The sequence below is a fragment of the Schistocerca serialis genome, chromosome 5 (genome assembly GCF_023864345.2).
Source record: "Schistocerca serialis cubense isolate TAMUIC-IGC-003099 chromosome 5, iqSchSeri2.2, whole genome shotgun sequence".
In the NCBI taxonomy this organism is placed as follows: Eukaryota; Metazoa; Arthropoda; class Insecta; order Orthoptera; family Acrididae; genus Schistocerca; species Schistocerca serialis.
The window spans coordinates 755,978,693-755,997,659 of record NC_064642.1 but is presented as its reverse complement, the minus strand read 5'-3'; the positions used below and the strand labels follow the sequence as shown (position 1 = coordinate 755,997,659).

The window sequence follows — 18,967 nt, the reverse complement described above, 5'->3', positions numbered from 1 at the left end:
TCCTACTTTCTCCCACCGGGTCGCCACTCCCATCGTGCAGTGGTGCTGCTGCTCACAGTGTGGTTTCAGTTGCCTGAGACTGTAGTTGTGTAGTTGCATTTGCATGAGTGCGTGTGTGTGCACATGTACGTATGTCTATTGCTGACAAAGGCCATTGGCCAAAAGCTTTAAGTGTGAAAATCTTTTTGTTGTGCCTATCTGCGACTCAGCATCTTTGCTACATGGTGAGTAGCAGATTTCTATCCAATTTGTCCAATAACTCTTCACTGGTTACTCTATCCACCCACCTGACCTTCAGCATTCTCCTGTAACACCACATTTCAAAACTTACTGTTTATTGTCCATGTGCTGCTTCCATATAAGCCTACACTCCACAGACTTTCGGAAAGGGCTTTCCAACACTTAAATTTACACTCAATGTTTACAAGTGTCTCTTCAGTTATTTTGCTGCCCAAATACCAAAACTCACCGGCTACTTTTAGTGCCTTATTTCCCGATCTTTTTCCCTCGGCCCATTATCCTTGCTTTATTTTTGCTGAAATAACCTTATGACCTGCTTTTAGGGCACTACTCATTCCATTCCATTGACCTTCAAAGTTCTTTACTGCCTCTAACAAACCTCAAAGTTTTTGTTTCTTCTCACTGACTTTAATTTCCTTTTCAAAACAGTCTACGGTTTCTTTTGTTGCTTGCTCGAAGTACAGATTGAGTACCATGGGGGACAGCCTAAAACTCTTGCTCAGTTCTTTCTCAGTTGCTGCTGCCCTGGACTTTATTCATGGTAACTTGAGTCAAAAACATTTTCAAAATCTACAAACACTCCAAATGTTTTCTTCTCATCAACCTATTTTCTAATGTAAGCTGTAAGATCAGTATAGCTTTGTGTATTCCTACATTTCTCCAGAACCCAAACCAGTCTTCTCTCTGGTTGGGTGCTACCAGTCATTCTACCTTTCTATAGATAATTCATAACAGTATTTTGCAACTATGACAAACTGATGGCTCAGGCAGCATCCGTCTTCTTTGGCAATGGGATTGTAGTAATAGTGGAAAATTATCTTGCTGCATAGTGCCGCTTATGAAATAAGTTTACGATACGCTATGTAGTCATAGTGTTGTTTATTCTTTGTTTTTACTTTTGGTCCCTGTGTGTAACCAGAGATGTATTTTATGCATTGTCTCTGTAGTTGTGCTTCGTAAATGTTGGAATAAATCTTGTCAAATAGTCAGCATTTAGTGGTGACCCCAATATGAAAGGAACGCACAACTTCAAAGTACAGGATATACTAGCTGCGCCCCCAGCCACAGAACGATACGCAACAATTAAAAGCACACTAATCAAATGCCTGTCATGGTCAGAGACCAAGAGACTTGGAGAAATTATTGTCCACAAAAGAGCTCGGTGGTCGCACCCCTCGAAATTATCACATTGTCTGTGCACTTTGGCAAATAGTCAGTGAAGACATAATGAGCAGCACCTGGATGCCATGCCTGCCCACAAACACACAAGGGATACTTATGGTGTGTGCGGGAGGTTTGGATGTGCTAGCACAGATGGTTGACCATATGTAAGTATGAAACCTGTAGCACCATAACCAGAGAGTCCCACCACAACATCATTTGCATTGCTATCGGCACAACTGGCAGAGATTATAGCACAGGTCGTGGCTCTGCACCACGTACCAATTGACATCGGTGCCATAGCTCAACACGGGGTCGTAGCTGCTCACCATCAACCACAATGGTATGTTGGTACCACAGACAGTTTCGTATGGAGGCTAAGAAGAGTAACTCGCCATGAAAAAGAGGAAGCAATGACAAGGGCTCAGTTATAAAAGCAACTGATTCAACAGATAACAGGCATCACCTTTTTATCACCAAGCAATACACGAACAGCCTTTTGTGGTAGACACCACAGTAGACATGTCAGTTTATCTTGCCAAATGCCTACCTCACTGTAGTCATGATGACTGTCACCTTTTTGGTGCGAATGGCTTCATCATTGACATGTGAACAGGTGACATTAGCTCTCAATCTGGATCTCCAACGTCGATTTGATCCTACATTGATTCAAATGGCAATTCATAGTCACCGACATTGTGCATCTGACATTAGGAGCAAACTTTTTGTCATACTTTTGACTATTTTCAGACCTCAGACGTCACCATCTTCTGGACACGACAACCAACCTAAGCAGCGATGGTCGATTTCATCACAGTGACTGCACCAGAATATGAACAGCAATGCGTGATTCACTGTGTGGTGTCACCGCCAGACACCACACTTGCTAGGTGGTAGCCTTTAAATCGGCCGCGGTCCGGTAGTATACGTCGGACCCGTGTGTCGCCACTGTCAGTGATTGCAGACCGAGCGCCGCCACACGGCAGGTCTAGAGAGACTTCCTAGCACTCGCCCCAGTTGTACAGCCGACTTTGCTAGCGATGGTTCACTGACAAATTACGCTCTCATTTGCCGAGACGATAGTTAGCATAGCCTTCAGCTATGTCATTTTCTACGACCTAGCAAGGCGCCATTATCATTTGCTATTTATCTTGTGATGCATGTACCGTCAGACCGATGTTCACCAATTATGGATTAAAGTTAAGTATTCCAGAAGCTCCGTACTTTTTTTACTAGACTCAACTCCTTTAACTGTTCCAGACCTCACGCCAGCCTGCGTGAGCTTAAAGGCGTGCCTTTCGGCTATCTCATAGTGGCTTGGCTGTCTTGCCAAGTCACAACACACTGCATATTGCACTCCTTTGGCAGTATCCGGAGATTACACAGCAGTTACCCACAACAGCACCAGTGCAACACAATATGGTGCACAACACATTAACAATGCCCAACCCACCGATCCATGCACAACCACGGCATTTGAAATTGGATAAGTTTAAAGCAGACAAACAGGAGTTTGCCTTCATGCCAGCACAGGGAATCTGCTGACTATCTGGTAACAGCCAGTCTTTGCCTCTCCACATCAAGCCAAAGAAAATTAATGGAGGACATCCCTGTGGCAATTATCGTTAACCCAACGTAAGGGCTAATCCCTATCGATACCCTGTGCCCCACATTGAGGAATTCACACGTGACATATATGGTAAATGCATCTTCTCTGCCATAGATCTGGTGCGAGCTCACTATCAAACACCAGTCGCACTAGAGGACATCATCAAAACAGTAGTGTGTACTCCATTTGGACTTTCTGAATTTACCAGCATGCCATTTGGCCTATGCAACACTGCCCATACTTTTCAAAGGTTCATGGATGAAGTGACACATGACCTTGATGTCTGTTTTGTCAGTATTGACAATGTTTTAGTGATGTCCACATCAGAGACAGAGTACCTAGAGCATCTTCACCCACTTTTCGACCATCTTCATGGACATGGTTTGCTTATAAATCCAGTGAAGCGTGTTTATGGAGCAGCAGAGGTGCAGTTCCTGTGTCACACCATCAATGCCCAAGGAACATGGTCTCCACAAGAGAGCATCGAGATGATCTTTAATTACCCACAATCTTTAGCAGTATGTGAGTTCGATTTTTAGGTGTTACAAATTTTTATATGTGTTTCATTCGTAACCATGTCTTATTGGCAGCACCTTTAAATGAGTACCTATGAGGAATACATAAACCTGTGAGGAAGTGAAGTGGACTGATGGAATGCTAGTGGCTTTTGTGAAACTGAAATCTGCTATCGCAGACACCACATTTTTGGCTCACCCAGTTCCACAAGCACCTGTCGCCCTCATGGTCGATCCCTCTACATCAGCAGACAATGCCATGTTGCAACAGTAGGCGAACTAGTGCTCGCAACCATTAGAATTTTACAGCAAGAAATTTTCGCAGGCACAACACCGATGGTCCACGCACATAGGAAGGCAAAAAGTATGTGGTATGCAGATAGAATAGCTAAGGCTCAGTATAAAATTAAAACCATATGGTCAGTCGTAAAAGAAGTTGCTGGTCTGCAGAGACAGGTCGAGGATATAGAATCAGTGCGTAGTGGGAATGTCCATGTTACTGATAAGTCGCATATATGTACAGCATTTAATAATCACTTTCTGAATATAGCAGGTGAACTAAATAGAAACCTAGTCCCAACAGGGAATCACATAGCGCTCTTAGAAAAAAGTGTTCCGAGACTGTTACCTGAAATGCTCCTCCACGATAGTGACAAGAGGGAGATTGAGTTAATAATTAAATCATTAAAGACCAATAACTCTCATGGATATGACGGGGTATCTAGCAGAATACTGAAGTATTGTTCTATGTATGTTAGCCCAGTACTCAGCCATATCTGTAACTTTTCCTTTAGGAGTGGTTGGTTTCCTGACCGATTAAAGTACTCGGTAGTGAAGCCACTTTATAAAAAGGGAGACATTGATAATGTTGACAATTTTAGACCTATTTCTATGCCATCGGTGTTTGCTAAAGTTATCGAGAAGGTTGTATATACAAGGTTACTGGAGCATTTAAATTCACATAATTTGCTGTCAAATGTTCAGTTTGGTTTTAGAAATGGTTTAACAACTGAAAATGCTATATTCTCTTTTCTCTGCGAGGTTTTGGATGGATTAAGTAAAAGGTTGCGAACGCTAGGTGTTTTCTTTGATTTAATGAAGGCTTTTGACTGTGTTGACCACAAAATATTACTGCAGAAGTTGGACGATTATGGAGTAAGGGGAGTAGCTTACAATTGGTTCGCCTCTTACTTTAAGAACAGAAAGCAGAGGTTAATTCTCCGCAATATTGAGAGTGGTAGTGATGTTCAGTCCCACTGTGGCACTGTTAAGTGGGGCGTTCCCCAAGGGTCGGTGCTGGGGCCACTGCTGTTTCTTATTTATATAAATGATATGCCTTCTAGTATTACAGGTGATTCAAAAATATTTCTGTTTGCTGATGACACCAGCTTGATAGTGAAAGATCTTGTGTGTAATATTGAAACAGTAACAAATAATGGAGTTCATGAAATAAGTTCGTGGCTTGTGGAAAATAATTTGATGCTAAATCACAGTAAGACTCAGTTTTTACAGTTTCTAACTCACAATTCAACAAGAACCGATATTTTGATCAGACAGAATGGGCATATTATAAGCGAGACGGAACAGTTCAAGTTCCTAGGCGTTCGGATAGATAGTAAGCAGTTGTGGAAAGCCCATGTCCAGGATCTTGTTCAGAAACTCAATGCTGCTTTATTTACCATTAGAACAGTATCTGAAATAAGTGACACTTCAACACAAAAAGTAGTCTACTTCACATATTTTCATACGCTTATGTCGTATGGTATTATTTTTTGGGGTAATTCTTCTGATTCAAAAAGGGTGTTTTTGGCTCAAAAACAGGCTGTTCGAGCTATATGTGGTGTAAGTTCGAGAACCTCTTGGCGACCCCTATTCAAAAATCTGGGAATTCTGACATTGCCCTCACAGTATATATTTTCTTTAATGTCGTTTGTTGTTAGCAATATTAGCTTATTCCCAAGAGTTAGCAGCTTTCACTCAGTTAATACTAGGCAGAAATCAAATCTGCATGTAGAATGCACTTCCTTGACTCTTGTGCAGAAAGGAGTGCAGTATTCTGCTGCATCCATTTCCAATAAGCTACCACAAGAACTCAAAAATCTTAGCAGTAGCCCAAACTCTTTTAAGTCTAAACTGAAGAGTTTCCTTATGGCTCACTCCTTCTATTCTGTCAAGGAGCTCGTGGAAGAGCTAAAAAATTAAGCAAATTCCAGTGTTACATTGTTGATTTTCTTCATTTAAATTTACGACTTGTCACCTGAATATGTTTTTTTATATTTCATTTTATCTGTTTCTAATATCGTGTTATAATTTCATGTAATGACTCGTTCCATGACCATGGAGACTTCTCCTGAATTTGGTCCCACGGCACAATAAATAAATGAATAAAATAAACAACCGGGAGCTGCACGCTTCATACGACACTGTTAAGAAGATCTGATACAAACTTGAGGGACAACAATTCACCCTGTTTACGGACCAGAAACCTCTCATGTAAGCATTTGAAGTAAAACCTGACAAAGCCTCTCTGGTACCACGCGCCGCGGAATTTGAATCCACGCCAGACGTCATAGACGTCGAAGACCCTGCACCATCGCGCCTTAAGCTGTGTCAGCGCGTGCCTCCTGGCCCGCTTTTAGTGTGGGGGCACCACAGTGGAACATGTGGTCCCAGCGGCGAATAGCGGTGCCCCTGATAGCGTACTTAAACGCTGGCCACTCGCTCAGCCAGTTGGTCTAATCTCGCTTATGTCGGGTTACACCTCGCTTTGCGCTAGACTGCTTACTTCATGGTTCGTGTTTCCTTGTGACTCTGTTGTTCAGTCTTGTTGTATTAGTTCCGTCCTACATTGGTCGTGTCCGTCCTCTTCCGTTGTGTTGTTGTTCGCGGGTCTCTCCGCGGGTCCCGCCGGGGCTTCCATCTTTGCTACCCCGCGACTGTCCTGGTTGCAGTTACAACATTTTGGCGACGAGGTAAAAGGTGGTCGTTCTTGGTATGGAGGCGAAGTTGGTCTGTCTGCTGGAGCAACAGCAGCAGCTCATGCAGCAGCAGCTCATGCAGCAGCAGCAGCTCCAGTTAGACATCTTACAAAAGTCGCTGCAGTTGCTAACGGACAAAGTCGATGCCCGGGACGCGTTACCGCAGCAGCTTCAGGATCCTCGAGTGTCCGATGCTTTCCCGCATCCGTCGTTGTTTCCACCCTTTAATGACACTAAAGAGGACTGTAAAACCTACTTACATAGGCTGAAACAATATTTCACGGCTTTTCAAGTCACAGACGACTCCTTGCAGCGGTCGTTGTTTTTGTCTTGGGCCTCTCCGAACACATTCTTTCTTCTCCGCAAATGGGCACCATTGTCCGATCCTGTGGCTCTCTCTTTCCAGGAGATCTGCCTTTTGCTGACAAACTATTATTCCCAACACTACCACTCAGTCCGCTCTCGGCTGGAGTTCCACCAGTACCATAAACAGCCTGGTCAATCATATCGTTCCTGGGTCACGGACTTGCAGGGCTTCAGCCATCGATGCGATTTTACGTGCACCAATCAGCAGTGTACGGCTTCGTATGCGGACACCCTCATCCGGGATGTGGTGGTTCAGCTGGCTCTAGATCCTGAGGTCCGTACTGCGGCGCTGAAACTCGACACCACTCCTTGGAAGACATTCTCCGCATTGCCCACTCCTTAGAAATTGCTCAAGCGGCTAATGAGCGTCTCATGGCGCGACCGCAGGTGGCAGCGATCGCGGTGTCCTGGCGGGTTTCGCCCTCGCGACGTCGACGTGGCCCGGCCGACGGTGGCCAGCGCCGTCTGGACTCTTCATGTTCCGACGTCTCTATGGCATCGGCACCTTTGATCGCCCCTTGTTGCCGGTCGCGCGGCCCAATTCCGCCTTGCCCACAGTGCTTTACTGCCCATTCGCGGGCTGATTGTCCCCACCACTGGAAAACGCGCATGCTGTGTAACAAGGAGGGCCACATCCAATCGGTTTGTCGTAGTCGCTCGAGTCGATCCCGCCCTGCCCCTCCTGGGGCTCAAGATACCGTCCATGCTCTGCAATCGGTCGTCCCACAGGATGACCCATCGGCGCAGAAGCTTTTCCTCACAGTCCGCATTTTCACAGAGGATGTCAGTTTTCAGGTCGACACTGGGGCCACCGTCTCCCTGATTAATATGGCGACCTATACATGGCTGGGCTCCCCTGCGTTGTCGCCTCCCTCTCGCCGTTTGGTCGCCTACGGAGACAGTTCCAATCCCCTTCATGGGCAGTTCGTCGTCCAGGCGACACACAAGCATGGCCTGCGGCTCCTTACCCTCTTTGTCGTCGACCATCCGTCGGCTTCGAATATTTTTGGCCTGGATGCATTTCAACTGTTTGGCTTTTCAATTTCCAACGAAGTTAAGGTTGTTTCCACGGCCGTTCCCTTTCAGGACTTGGACGATCTGTGCTCCGCTTTTGCGTCGTCGTTTGCACCAGATCTCAGATGTGCTTCCAGCTTTCAGGCGCACATCACCCTCCGGCCGGATGCACAGCCTCACTTTTTCTGGGCCCGGCCCCTTCCGGTGGCCTTACGGCCAGCGGTCAAGCAGGAACTTGATCGGCTCTAGGCTGCTGGCATGCTAGAACCTGTCACCTATAGTGCATGGGCGACACTGCTGGTGGTCATACGGAAGCCCAATGGGTCCCTTCGGCTGTGTGGGGACTTCGGCACTACAGTCAATGCTCAGTCCCTCGTTGACACTTACCCCATTCCCCGGCACGAAGACCTTCTTACCAAGCTTGCTGGGGGAGAGTATTTTTCCAAGATCGACCTGGCTGAGGCATACCACCAGTTGCCCTTGGATGCCGAATCTCAGAACATCATGGTTATCAACATGCCTTTCGGATTGTATAAGTACAAGCGCCTTCCCTTTGGTGTCTCTTCGGCGCCGGCCATTTTCCAGCGACTCCTGGAGCAGCTTGCCCAGCCTATCCCTGCATGTGTGAATTATCAGGATGACATCTTGGTCACCGGGCGTTCCCGCCAGGAACATTTACAAAACCTCAGCACCTTATTTCACTCTCTGCAGTCTGCTGGTCTACGCTGTTGGCTGGACAAGTGTCGTTTTTTTCAACCGGAAGTGGAATACTTGTGCCACTGGCTTAGCAAAGATGGCATTCGCCCTTCGGGTCATAACGTCGCGGCCATTGAGGCCCTTCCTCGTCCCAAGGACTTATCAGAACTGCAGGTGTTTCTGGGCAAGGTTACTTATTACTTAAAGTTCTTGCCCCAGGCTGCCTCCGTTGCTCAACCCCTCAATCACTTGCGTCGCAAAGGGGTACCTTTTGTTTGGACTCCTGCCTGTGATCAGGCTTTTCTCCATTTAAAGGCAATGCTGAAGTCCACCCCTTACCTTACTCGCTTCTCTCTAGACCGCCCCTTGGTTGTGGCAGCAGATGCGTCGGCATACAGCATTGGGGCCGTCCTCGCGCACCGGGATGCCGATGGTTCTGAACAGCCCATCGCTTATGCCTCTAAGACGTTGACCCCAACGCAACGGAACTATTCCCAAATTGAGAAGGAGGCCCTGGCGATCGTGTTCACTGTCCAAAAATTTCATTCCTATCTCTTTGGGGCAAAGTTCACCCTCCTGACGGACCATAAACCCTTGGTTACACTTTTTGGACCCCACTCTCACGTTCCCGAGCGGACGGCTCAACGTCTCCAGCGCTGGGCATTGTTTTTACGTAATTACGCTTACACCATCCAGTATAAGCCCACCACCCACCATGCTAATCCGGACGCTTTGTCACGTCTCCCAGTGGGCCCCAATCCTGCCTTTGACCAACAGGAGGTCATCTGCTTTCACATTGATTCCGCCCGCCGGGATGTGCTGGACGGTCTTCCTCTTATGGCTGTTGACGTTGCTGCGGCTACCCGCCGCGACCCTGTCTTGTGGCAAGTTCTCAACTATGTGGTCCACGGGTGGCTATCCTATGTTACTTGTCAGATGCAGTCTGATTTCAGCCCCTGGCACCACCTGTCCCACAGGCTCTCTGTGGTCGATGATCTCCTTCTGTTGGGCACGGAGTCCTCGGAACCACCAAGGTGGTCAAACGAACTTTTGCGTGACAAAGTTTGAATGCAGGCTACAAGGCTTATGCATATCAGTGCACCGCATGCCAGCACAATAAAATTATATGACATGCTCACGCATCGCTTGGCACATTTTTGCCACCCAATCAACATTTTGAGCATATACATTTGGATGTCATAGGACTTCTCCCACCATCTGAGGGGCTTACCTACTGTCTGACCGCAATCGATCAGTTCACACGTTGGCCAGAGGTTTTTCCCATGGCAGACATCACAGCAGAGACTTTAGCTACCACCTTTTTCTGTGGGTGGGTTGCCCATATCGGTGTTCCCCTACGCGTCAGGACAGATCAAGGTAGATCATTCGACTCACATATGTTCAAGGCTCTCGCTTTGCTGCTTGGAGTAAAGATGATTAGAACCACTGTGTACCACCCAGCGGCAGATGGACTTGTGCAACAACTGCATCAAGAGTTAAAGGTGTCCTCATGGTGTCACAACTCACAACGTTGGACCATGTCACTACCTATCATACTACTGGGCATCTGTGCAGCTGTAAAGGAGGATGTGGGAGCCAAGGTAGCTGAGATGGTGTATGGACAAACAATTCGTCTGCCAGGTGAATTTTTCAGCAGTACTCGTAGCGATGTGATCAAAGCCTCAGACTCTGTTATGAAATTGTGGTTGCACATATGGCAACTGTGCCTCATGGCACCGAGAGAACTACAGTCTCATCATCCATTTGTATTCCATGACCTGTCAAGATGCAAACAAGTTTTCATTCAGCACGACGCCATGCGCAAACCATTACAGCTACCTTATGAAGGACCCTACAATGTGCTCATTGAGGGCAAGAAACAATTCGAAGTGGATGTTGGCAGTAACCTCATGCCAATTTCAGTTGACAGACTAAAGCCTAGTTACAACACCACTTCCACCAGCTGGGACAAGGCAACTGGACAAGCCAATACAAACATGTCAGCACAGCTTCCCATCCCACACCCGAGTGCAGGTGCCATGCAACCGAGGTTAACCAATTGCACTGGTGACACTGCAAGAAGCGGCACAACTGCAATGCAACTCAAGTGGTTACGCAGTCAGGATGTCGTGTGTAATTCAAGCAACAACATCGTTGACACTGGGGGAGGGGGTGTGGGATCCTGTAGTGATAGTGGAAAATTATCTTGCTGCAAAGTGCCGCTTGTCAAAGAAGTTTATGAGACATTATGTAGTCATAATATTGTTTATTCTTTTTTTTTATTTTGGTCGCTATGTGTAACAAGAAATGTTTCTTATGCATTGTCTCTGTAGCTGCGCTTCGTAAACGTTGGAATAAATCTTGTCAAATACCCAACAGGATTATTACACTCTTCTTGAAATCTGTCTTATGAATACTATGTGTGGGGAAGATATATCTATATATTAAGAGATATATGATAATCACAAGAGGTTCTGTCATACACTGCACTAAATTGACGTGTAGATTCACAGAAAGGGCAAATATTAAATTATTTTGGGCATTATTCTGAGCTCACAAAATAGAGAAGTTAGGCACAAAGGTTCACAGACATGTATGGACAGATCAGTAACTTATGGTATGTGTAGCAATAGTGGTGATTTCATTGGAATCTTTAATTTTTGAAAGTCAAAGTTTGTCATTTAGCCTAGACGTGTATCATTTTTTGGCGAGAACCCTGTGTTAGAACATATGACTAAAGGCAAGCTGGAGAAGACTTTGGCCATGGAAACAGACTTATTTATGACAATAGTGGATATAAACTGTAATGTTCCTGTGAAAACTTAAGTGTGCCTCTTTGACTCTTCAACTATACCATCGTCTGCAGCCATTTCTGAGGATGGTGCAAGGAACCAGTATGGAAATTAAGTGGGGAGTGTTAAGTGGTGTACAATTTACAGTTGGATTAGGAGTTTACCAGGGAGCAATCAAATAATTACACTACTGGCCATTAAAATTGCTACACCACAAAGATGACATGCTACAGATGCGAAATTTAACCCACAGGAAGAAGATGCTGTGATATGCAAATGATTAACTTTTCAGAGCATTCACACAAGGTTGGCGCTGGTGGCGACACCTACAACGTGCTGACATGAGGAGAGTTTCCAACCAATTTCTCACACACAAACAGCAGTTGACCGGCGCTGCCTGGTGAAACATTGTTGTGAAGCCTCGTGTAAGGAGGACAAATGCGTACCATCATGTTTCTGACTTTGATACAGGTCGGATTGTAACCTATTGCGATTACGGTTTATCGTATCGCGACATTGCTGCTCGCGTTGGTCGAGATCCAATGACTGTTAGCAGAGTATGGAATCGGTGGGTTCAGGGGGGTAATACAGAATGCCGTGCTGGATCCCAACAGCCTCGTATCACTAGCAGTCGAGATGACAGGCATCTTATCCGCAGGCTGTAACGGATCGTGCAGCCACGTCTCAATCCCTGAATTAAAAGATGGGGACGTTTGCAAGACAACAACCATCTGCACGACGTTTGCAGCAGCATGGACTATCAGCTCGGAGACCATGGCTGCGGTTACCCTTGACGCTGCATCACAGACAGGAGCGCCTGCAATGGTGTACTCAACCACGAATCTGGGTGCACGAATGGCAAAACATCATTTTTTCGGATGAATCCAGGTTCCGTTTACAGTATCATGATGGTCGCATCCGTGTTTGGCGACATCGCGGTGAACGCACATTGGAAGCGTGTATTCATCATCGCCATACTGGCATATCACCAGGCGTGATGGTATGGGGTGCCACTGGTTACACTCCTCGGTCACCTCTTGTTCGCATTGACAGCACTTTGAACAGTGGAAGTAACATTTCAGATGTGTTACGACCCTTGGCTCTACCCTCCATTTGATCCCTGTGAAACGCTACATTTCAGTAGGATAACGCACGACCGCATATTGCAGGTCCTGTACGGGCCTTTCTGGATACAGAAAATGTTCAACTGCTGCCCTGGCCAGCACATTCTCCAGATCTCTCAGCAATTGAAAACGTCTGGTCAATGGTGGACGAGCAATTGGCTCGTCACAATACGCCAGTCACTACTCTTGATGAACTGTGGTATCGTGTTGAAGCTGCATTGGCAGCTGTACCTGTGCACGCCATCCAAGCTCTGTTTGACTCAATGCCCAGGCGTATCAAGGCCGTTATTACGGCTAGAGGTGGTTGTTCTGGGTACTGATTTCTCAGGATCTATGTACCCAAATTGTCTGAAAATGTAATCACATGTCAGTTCTAGTATAATATATTTATCCAATGAATACCCGTTTATCATCTGCATTTCTTCTTGATGTAGCAAATTTAATGGCCAGTAGTATACAATGGCATGGCAGGTGTCATACACATTACCTTTTAATATGTGCCCTAAGTACTCTAATACTCATTTACATCAATTTGATGTAGCAGTGTTTTTAACCATCATCTCTACCTTGTACATAAACCAACAATATGATGTGATAGCTATCCAACACATAGAGAAGGTGTTGAGTAACAGACAGGCACTCATACACACATAGCCAATGTCGTCTCCAGACACAAAGGCCCGACTGTGATGAGCAGCAAAGTCAGCTGGGGTGGGCCGTGGATATACAGAAGAGGTGTGGGATGGGGAAGAGGAGGGATGGAAGGGTAGGGGTGATGGAAGACAGTGCAGTACTGCCTGTGGGGAGTGAGCATAGGTGCAGTGGGGTCATGATGGTGTGCTGCTAGGTGCAGCATCAGGCAGCTGTGCTGGGGGGAAAAAGTGAAGAAGAGAGAAGCAGAGAAGCAGAGAAGCAGAAATGCTTATGCAGGTGGGCCAGAAGGACTTAAAACGTATGACGCAGGACTGGGGGCAGGGGAGGGAATAGAGGCAGGTGAGGGACAGTACTAGTGAAGTTTGAGGCCAAGGGGAGAGGTGGGGGCAGTGGGTGGGGGGTGGGGTGGGGGGGTACAGGAACAAAGGGTATATTGCAGCGAGTGTTAACACTAGTGTAATTCAGAAAACCTGCTGGTGGTGGGAAGAATCTAGATAGCGCGGATTGCGCATCAGTCACTGAAATCAAGCACATCATTTCACAAAGCTTGCTTGGCAACTGGGTGGTCCAACTGTCACAGTTTGGGATAGCCCTTCAAGAAGACATACAGTCTGTTAGTGGTCATGTCCATACATGATGGCGCACAGTGGTCACAATTAGGTTAGTAGACTACCTGGCTGGTTTCGTAGATAGCCCTACCTTCGATGGGGGTAGCAAATGCCTGCAGTTGGACGAGAAGGTGGTCATGGAAGAAAAGATATAGGGTAATTCCCCCATCCCTAGCCAGAATGCAATCCCAATCCTGCATTGTTGCTTGACCATCAAATTACCGGTCTCTGGCTCCAAGCCATCCTTCCCCAATGACCTCTATCTGTTCAAGGTCCATCAGAATCATGTAAATCAGACCCAAGCCTCCTTGCACTACCTCTGCTCCAACCACAAATTCATCCTACCCTGCTATCCCAAATTCCTACATCCCAACTCCCCTATTCATATTTAACAAATAAGCTGCTGAAATTACATTCCATCAGACAGTGAGCCACTCAACAGGCAACTATAACACTTATATTTAATAATAATCAATACTTATACACAGTTTAAGAAAATGTAAACAACAGTAACTATATAATAGGCATCTGAAATGGAAGAACAGCAGTCTACTAACCTTAATACACCACACTAAACCACCACAACAAGTATTGTGTGTATCAGCTTCCCTCCTGAAAGCAGAATACTCATATTCCATCCTTCATCTGTGTTGTTCTTCTAGATCACCACTTTCTCATCTGTAAGAAATAATTATTATAATAAGAAAAGTTTTTGAAGAGTAGGTCAGAAAATTTAATGTGTTTTAATTGTTTTTTAATTGTGATACAGAATATCTGAAATTCAATTACATACAAAATACAATGTGAAAAGTAACAGTTAATTAATTAGTATTTTTACAACAGATTGTGTTTGCAATGTCAAAAACTAGTTTATTAAACATTAGAGTTCAGCAGAATTTACAGCCCTGAGTCCCAATAGTCTGATGAATTATAGGAGCGACAAAGTACCATACTCTTTTACTTCGTTTTTAAATATATGGGAGTTTTCAATTTTGTGCTAAATTCTTACCTGTAACTTCTACAGACTTTTGTGCAAGACTATAAAACTTCATTCTGAGCCCTACATGTGTATGTGGTAGTGAATTAATGGTTTATCCTAAATGTATTCTAGTTATTAACCAGAAATATGATCAAGGACTGATGTTTTGGCAGTTAAGTGTAACAATCTATAGAACCTTAAAGGAGCACCTGCAATACAGCTTTACACAAAATACCAGTTTCCCAAAATCTTGCATATCGCTTAAAAGTTGAAGTTTGTATGCATGAGTCAGGTCTTAGTCCCACACTCATCACATGGCGGTTGGGAGGCAGATGTGGGAATCCCACACTGAAGTCATAGGGAAAGTCCTAGAGGTGGTGGTTTGCCATTGCTTCCTGCAACCTGTTAAGAAATGTCAAGTGTATACCTCTGTCATGTGGATGACAGTAATGAGTGTTTGAACAGGTGATGTTTTTGTCATGTTATGGATGAAGGGGAGAGTCAGAGACAGAGAGAGAGGGGGGAACTCAGTGGTGGCACACAGACTATTATTCTTGAATAACACCAAGAGCACCACCAAGCTTAATGTCCTCATCTGATGGATGGATCACCTACAACATTGTCACATGCCCTCTCTCAATGAGACACCATGGAGGGGTATGGAATATTACTCAGGACATCAGTACAGAGACTGATAATCATGAACTGCATTCCATCACTTCTCATACACTTACAGGCCAAACACAGGTGATGAAAATTTCTTCCATCAGCAGGATTCAACCAGTTTCCTCCAAGTCAACCGGCACTGTACAGGCATGTCTCAGTGAGCTCGACAACGGAGGCAGGTTCCAAAGTCACAATATTTTTTGCCAGTGTAGCCCCATCTTGCTGGGTTAAACCTTGATCTCCTCACTTTTAACCTCAGCCTATTCAGGGTTTTCAAGTCACACAGTCCTCATCATGGACAGGAGATAACACATTGCTGACCATTAAAACTGCAATAACACAAAGGTGGCAAGCAACAAATGCCGAATCTGCTGCTGAGAGCATTATGATGCAGCCAAATGGAAGGCCTACAAGGTGCAGAAAACCCATAATGCACAAGGATTTTTGGTATCTTGCCTCAAAACAGCATCAGCTATCACACGGCAACAAAGTGAGAGTTAAATTTGTCTCTGTTCTAGAGGTTATCATACTTTAAGCTAAGGTATTGAAAGTATGAGAAAAAAAATGTTTTGAACCTGAAGTTGCAGTGGCAGTTGATGATGCCAATATTGACTGTATGTTTATCATGGGGCTCTCATGCGGTGATTTCAAATTAGCAATTGTTAACATTAATTATTATAATCTGGGTAGACAGTTTTGTAGGGAGGCTGTCACAGCTGCTGGCGTTTGTATTTTTCTTAAATCTAATGTAGAATATAAAAGGATGGGTGAGGCAGAAGCATTGGGTACTGAAAAACATTTTGAATCTGCTGCTGTTCAGTTGCATTATAGCAGTATATAGAGCACCTAGTGGGAACATAGACACCTTTATTAATAAATTGGAGTCTCCGCTGGACATCACATTTACTAAAAAGCCATTACAACTGTCAGTGGGGACTTTTAATATAAACTTTGTGAATGAATCTGCATCAAGGAAACTCTTTCTTAATGTATTCCACAGGTTCCTTTTATAAACAGCCTCACAGGAATAACAAATAAAACAAAGTCTTACAGACAACATATTTTCTAATGTAGACACCACAAAGATAGAAATTATTAACATGGCTTACGGCCATCCAATCATAATGCCCTCATCCTTACAATTCCAGCTATACCTCTGAAGAAAAGGGGAAGTACTTGTGTAAGACAAAAGGAACTTTACTGTGGGAAACTGCACTAGTTTTGTTGGAAATCTAAGTAATCAATCTTGGTGAGAAGGGCTTTCGCAGTCAGATAGTAACAATGCATCTGATGTGTTCTCTCCAATATTCATGTCCAATTTTGAAATGAGTTTTCCAAGGAAATTGGCCAGAGTCCACTCATGTCAGATCACTAAATCTAATTCTACATCTACATCCACACTCCGCAAGCCACCTGACAGTGTGTGGCGGAGGGTACTTTGAGTACCTCTATCGGTTCTCCCTTCTATTCCAGTCTTGTATTGTTCGTGGAAAGAAAGATTTGTCGGTATGCCTCTATGTGGGCTCTAATCTATCTGATTTTATCCTCATGGTCTCTTCGCAAGATATACGTAGGAGGGAGCAATATACTGCTTGACTCCTTGGTGAAGGTATGTTCTCAAAACTTCAACAAAAGCCTGTACCGAGCTACTGAGCGTCTCTCCTGCAAAGTATTCCACTGGAGTTTATCTATCATCTCTGATACGCTTTCGCGATTACTAAATGATCCTGTAACGAAGCACGCTGCTCTCCGTTGGATCTTCTCTATCTCTTCCATCAACCCCATCTGGTACGGATCCCACACTGGTGAGAAATATTCAAGCAGTGGGTGAACAAGTGTACTGTAACCTACTTCCTTTGTTTTCAGATTGCATTTCCTTAGGATTCTCCCAATGAATCTCAGTCCGGCATCTGCTTTACCGAAGATCAACTTTATATGATCATTCCATTTTAAATCACTCCTAATGCCTACTCCCAGATAATTTATGGAATTAACTGCTTCCAGTTGCTGACCTGCTATATTGTAGCTAAATGATAAAGGATCTTTCTTTCTATTGTATTCGCAGCATATTACACTAGTCTACATTGGATTACATGAGGCATTAAGATTTCCTATAGGACTTTAAAAAGCCCAGTTCTCAAATAAAAAGATGAGCAGATCTCCAGTTTATAAAATATGCAGAAAGTTTATCGGCAGGTAATTGCAAAGTCAAAACTATTAGAAATGACAACATAATAAGAATGTCAGGCAATAAATCAAAACCTCTATGGGACACTAAAAAAAGGGAAATAGGAAAGATCATAAAACAATACCTACAAATTCGAATAATATCAATATTGGCAAAAGAGACCTGCAAAATTACATAACATTACTTTACAAAGGCTTCCCAAACACTTAATTTAAATTTTGCATATCAGGCTAAACTTAGGTATCATACATCTACATATGACATAAGGTTAGTTCCAATTAGTGAATATTAAATAGTAAAAGTGATTAAAAGCCTCAAATGCAAAATGTCAGCAGGTGTAGATGATGTACTGCGTCACTTAATCTGTACTGCTTCACAAACTACACGGGTCATGGCTCACAGTGTTAATTTGTTATTCACTGAGGAAGTGCTCCACCACAGATCAAGAATGTGGAAACTAATACCTTTATTTAAGAGTGGTAATACACATAAAGTTGAAAATTATCAACTCACTTCACTCCCCTCAGTATTCTCTAAAATAATTGAAAGATTTATACAACAAATCACCCAATACTTAAATGACCACAGTCTACTGAATAATAATCATCTTGACTTTTGAATAGGCCAAAAAAAAGAAACAGCTATAATGGATTAGACACATGAAATAGTAATAAACTTGGATAGCAGCAGCAGCAGCTCTGTAGTAGTTGATTTAGATCTTTCTAAAGCCATTGATACTCTTAATCATGAAGTTGTTTTAGATAAGCTGAAAGCAATGGCGATGACAGGGATAGAAAACAGATGGTTTCAATGGCATTTTCAAAATAGATTACAGGTTGTGGAACTCACATCAGCTCATTCTAATCATAAAATCAGATGAGTATTTGCTGCACAGAAAGTAAAAAAAACCAACAACAACAACAACAACAACAATGTACAGAAGGGCAGTGTGTTCGGCCCCTTCTCTTCCTTATTTACATAAATGACATACACACCTCAGAAATGGCAGCCAAGATCACACTGTTTGCAGATGACACTAGCACACTAGTGAGCAATGTTAAGGAATCTCTGTCTACAAATGATCAAGTCCTCATGTCCTTAATTCGTGGTTCAATGCCAACAGATTGACCCTTAATATGAAGAAACAAATGGTATACAATTTGGAAAGATGAATCAAAACCAAGATCTCCAACTGTTACTGGACGGAAATAAGTTAAAAAGGGTATGATGCACAAAACTTTCAGGAGTGTATGTTGATCAAGACAAGCTGGAAAGACCATGTAATTGAACTCTCCCAGAGATTCAGTTCTGCATGTTTTGCTTGGAGTATTACACTGAAGTGTCAAAGAAACTGGTATAGGCACTTGTATTCAAATA

At 44.1% G+C, this 18,967-nt stretch overlaps 1 protein-coding gene across 4 annotated transcripts in view; it reads right to left on the bottom strand.

The window, feature by feature from the left end:
- Nucleotides 1-18,967, bottom strand: part of LOC126480800 (palmitoyltransferase ZDHHC3) — a 102,204-nt gene that overhangs the window by 73,973 nt on the left and 9,264 nt on the right. For all 4 annotated transcript variants that reach the window (XM_050104115.1, XM_050104117.1, XM_050104119.1 and 1 more), the window contains exon 2: nt 14,315-14,435. In XM_050104115.1, the coding sequence (XP_049960072.1) occupies nt 14,315-14,395 (81 nt within the window). In that variant the 5' untranslated portion in view covers nt 14,396-14,435. The remainder of the gene's footprint in view (nt 1-14,314; nt 14,436-18,967) is intronic.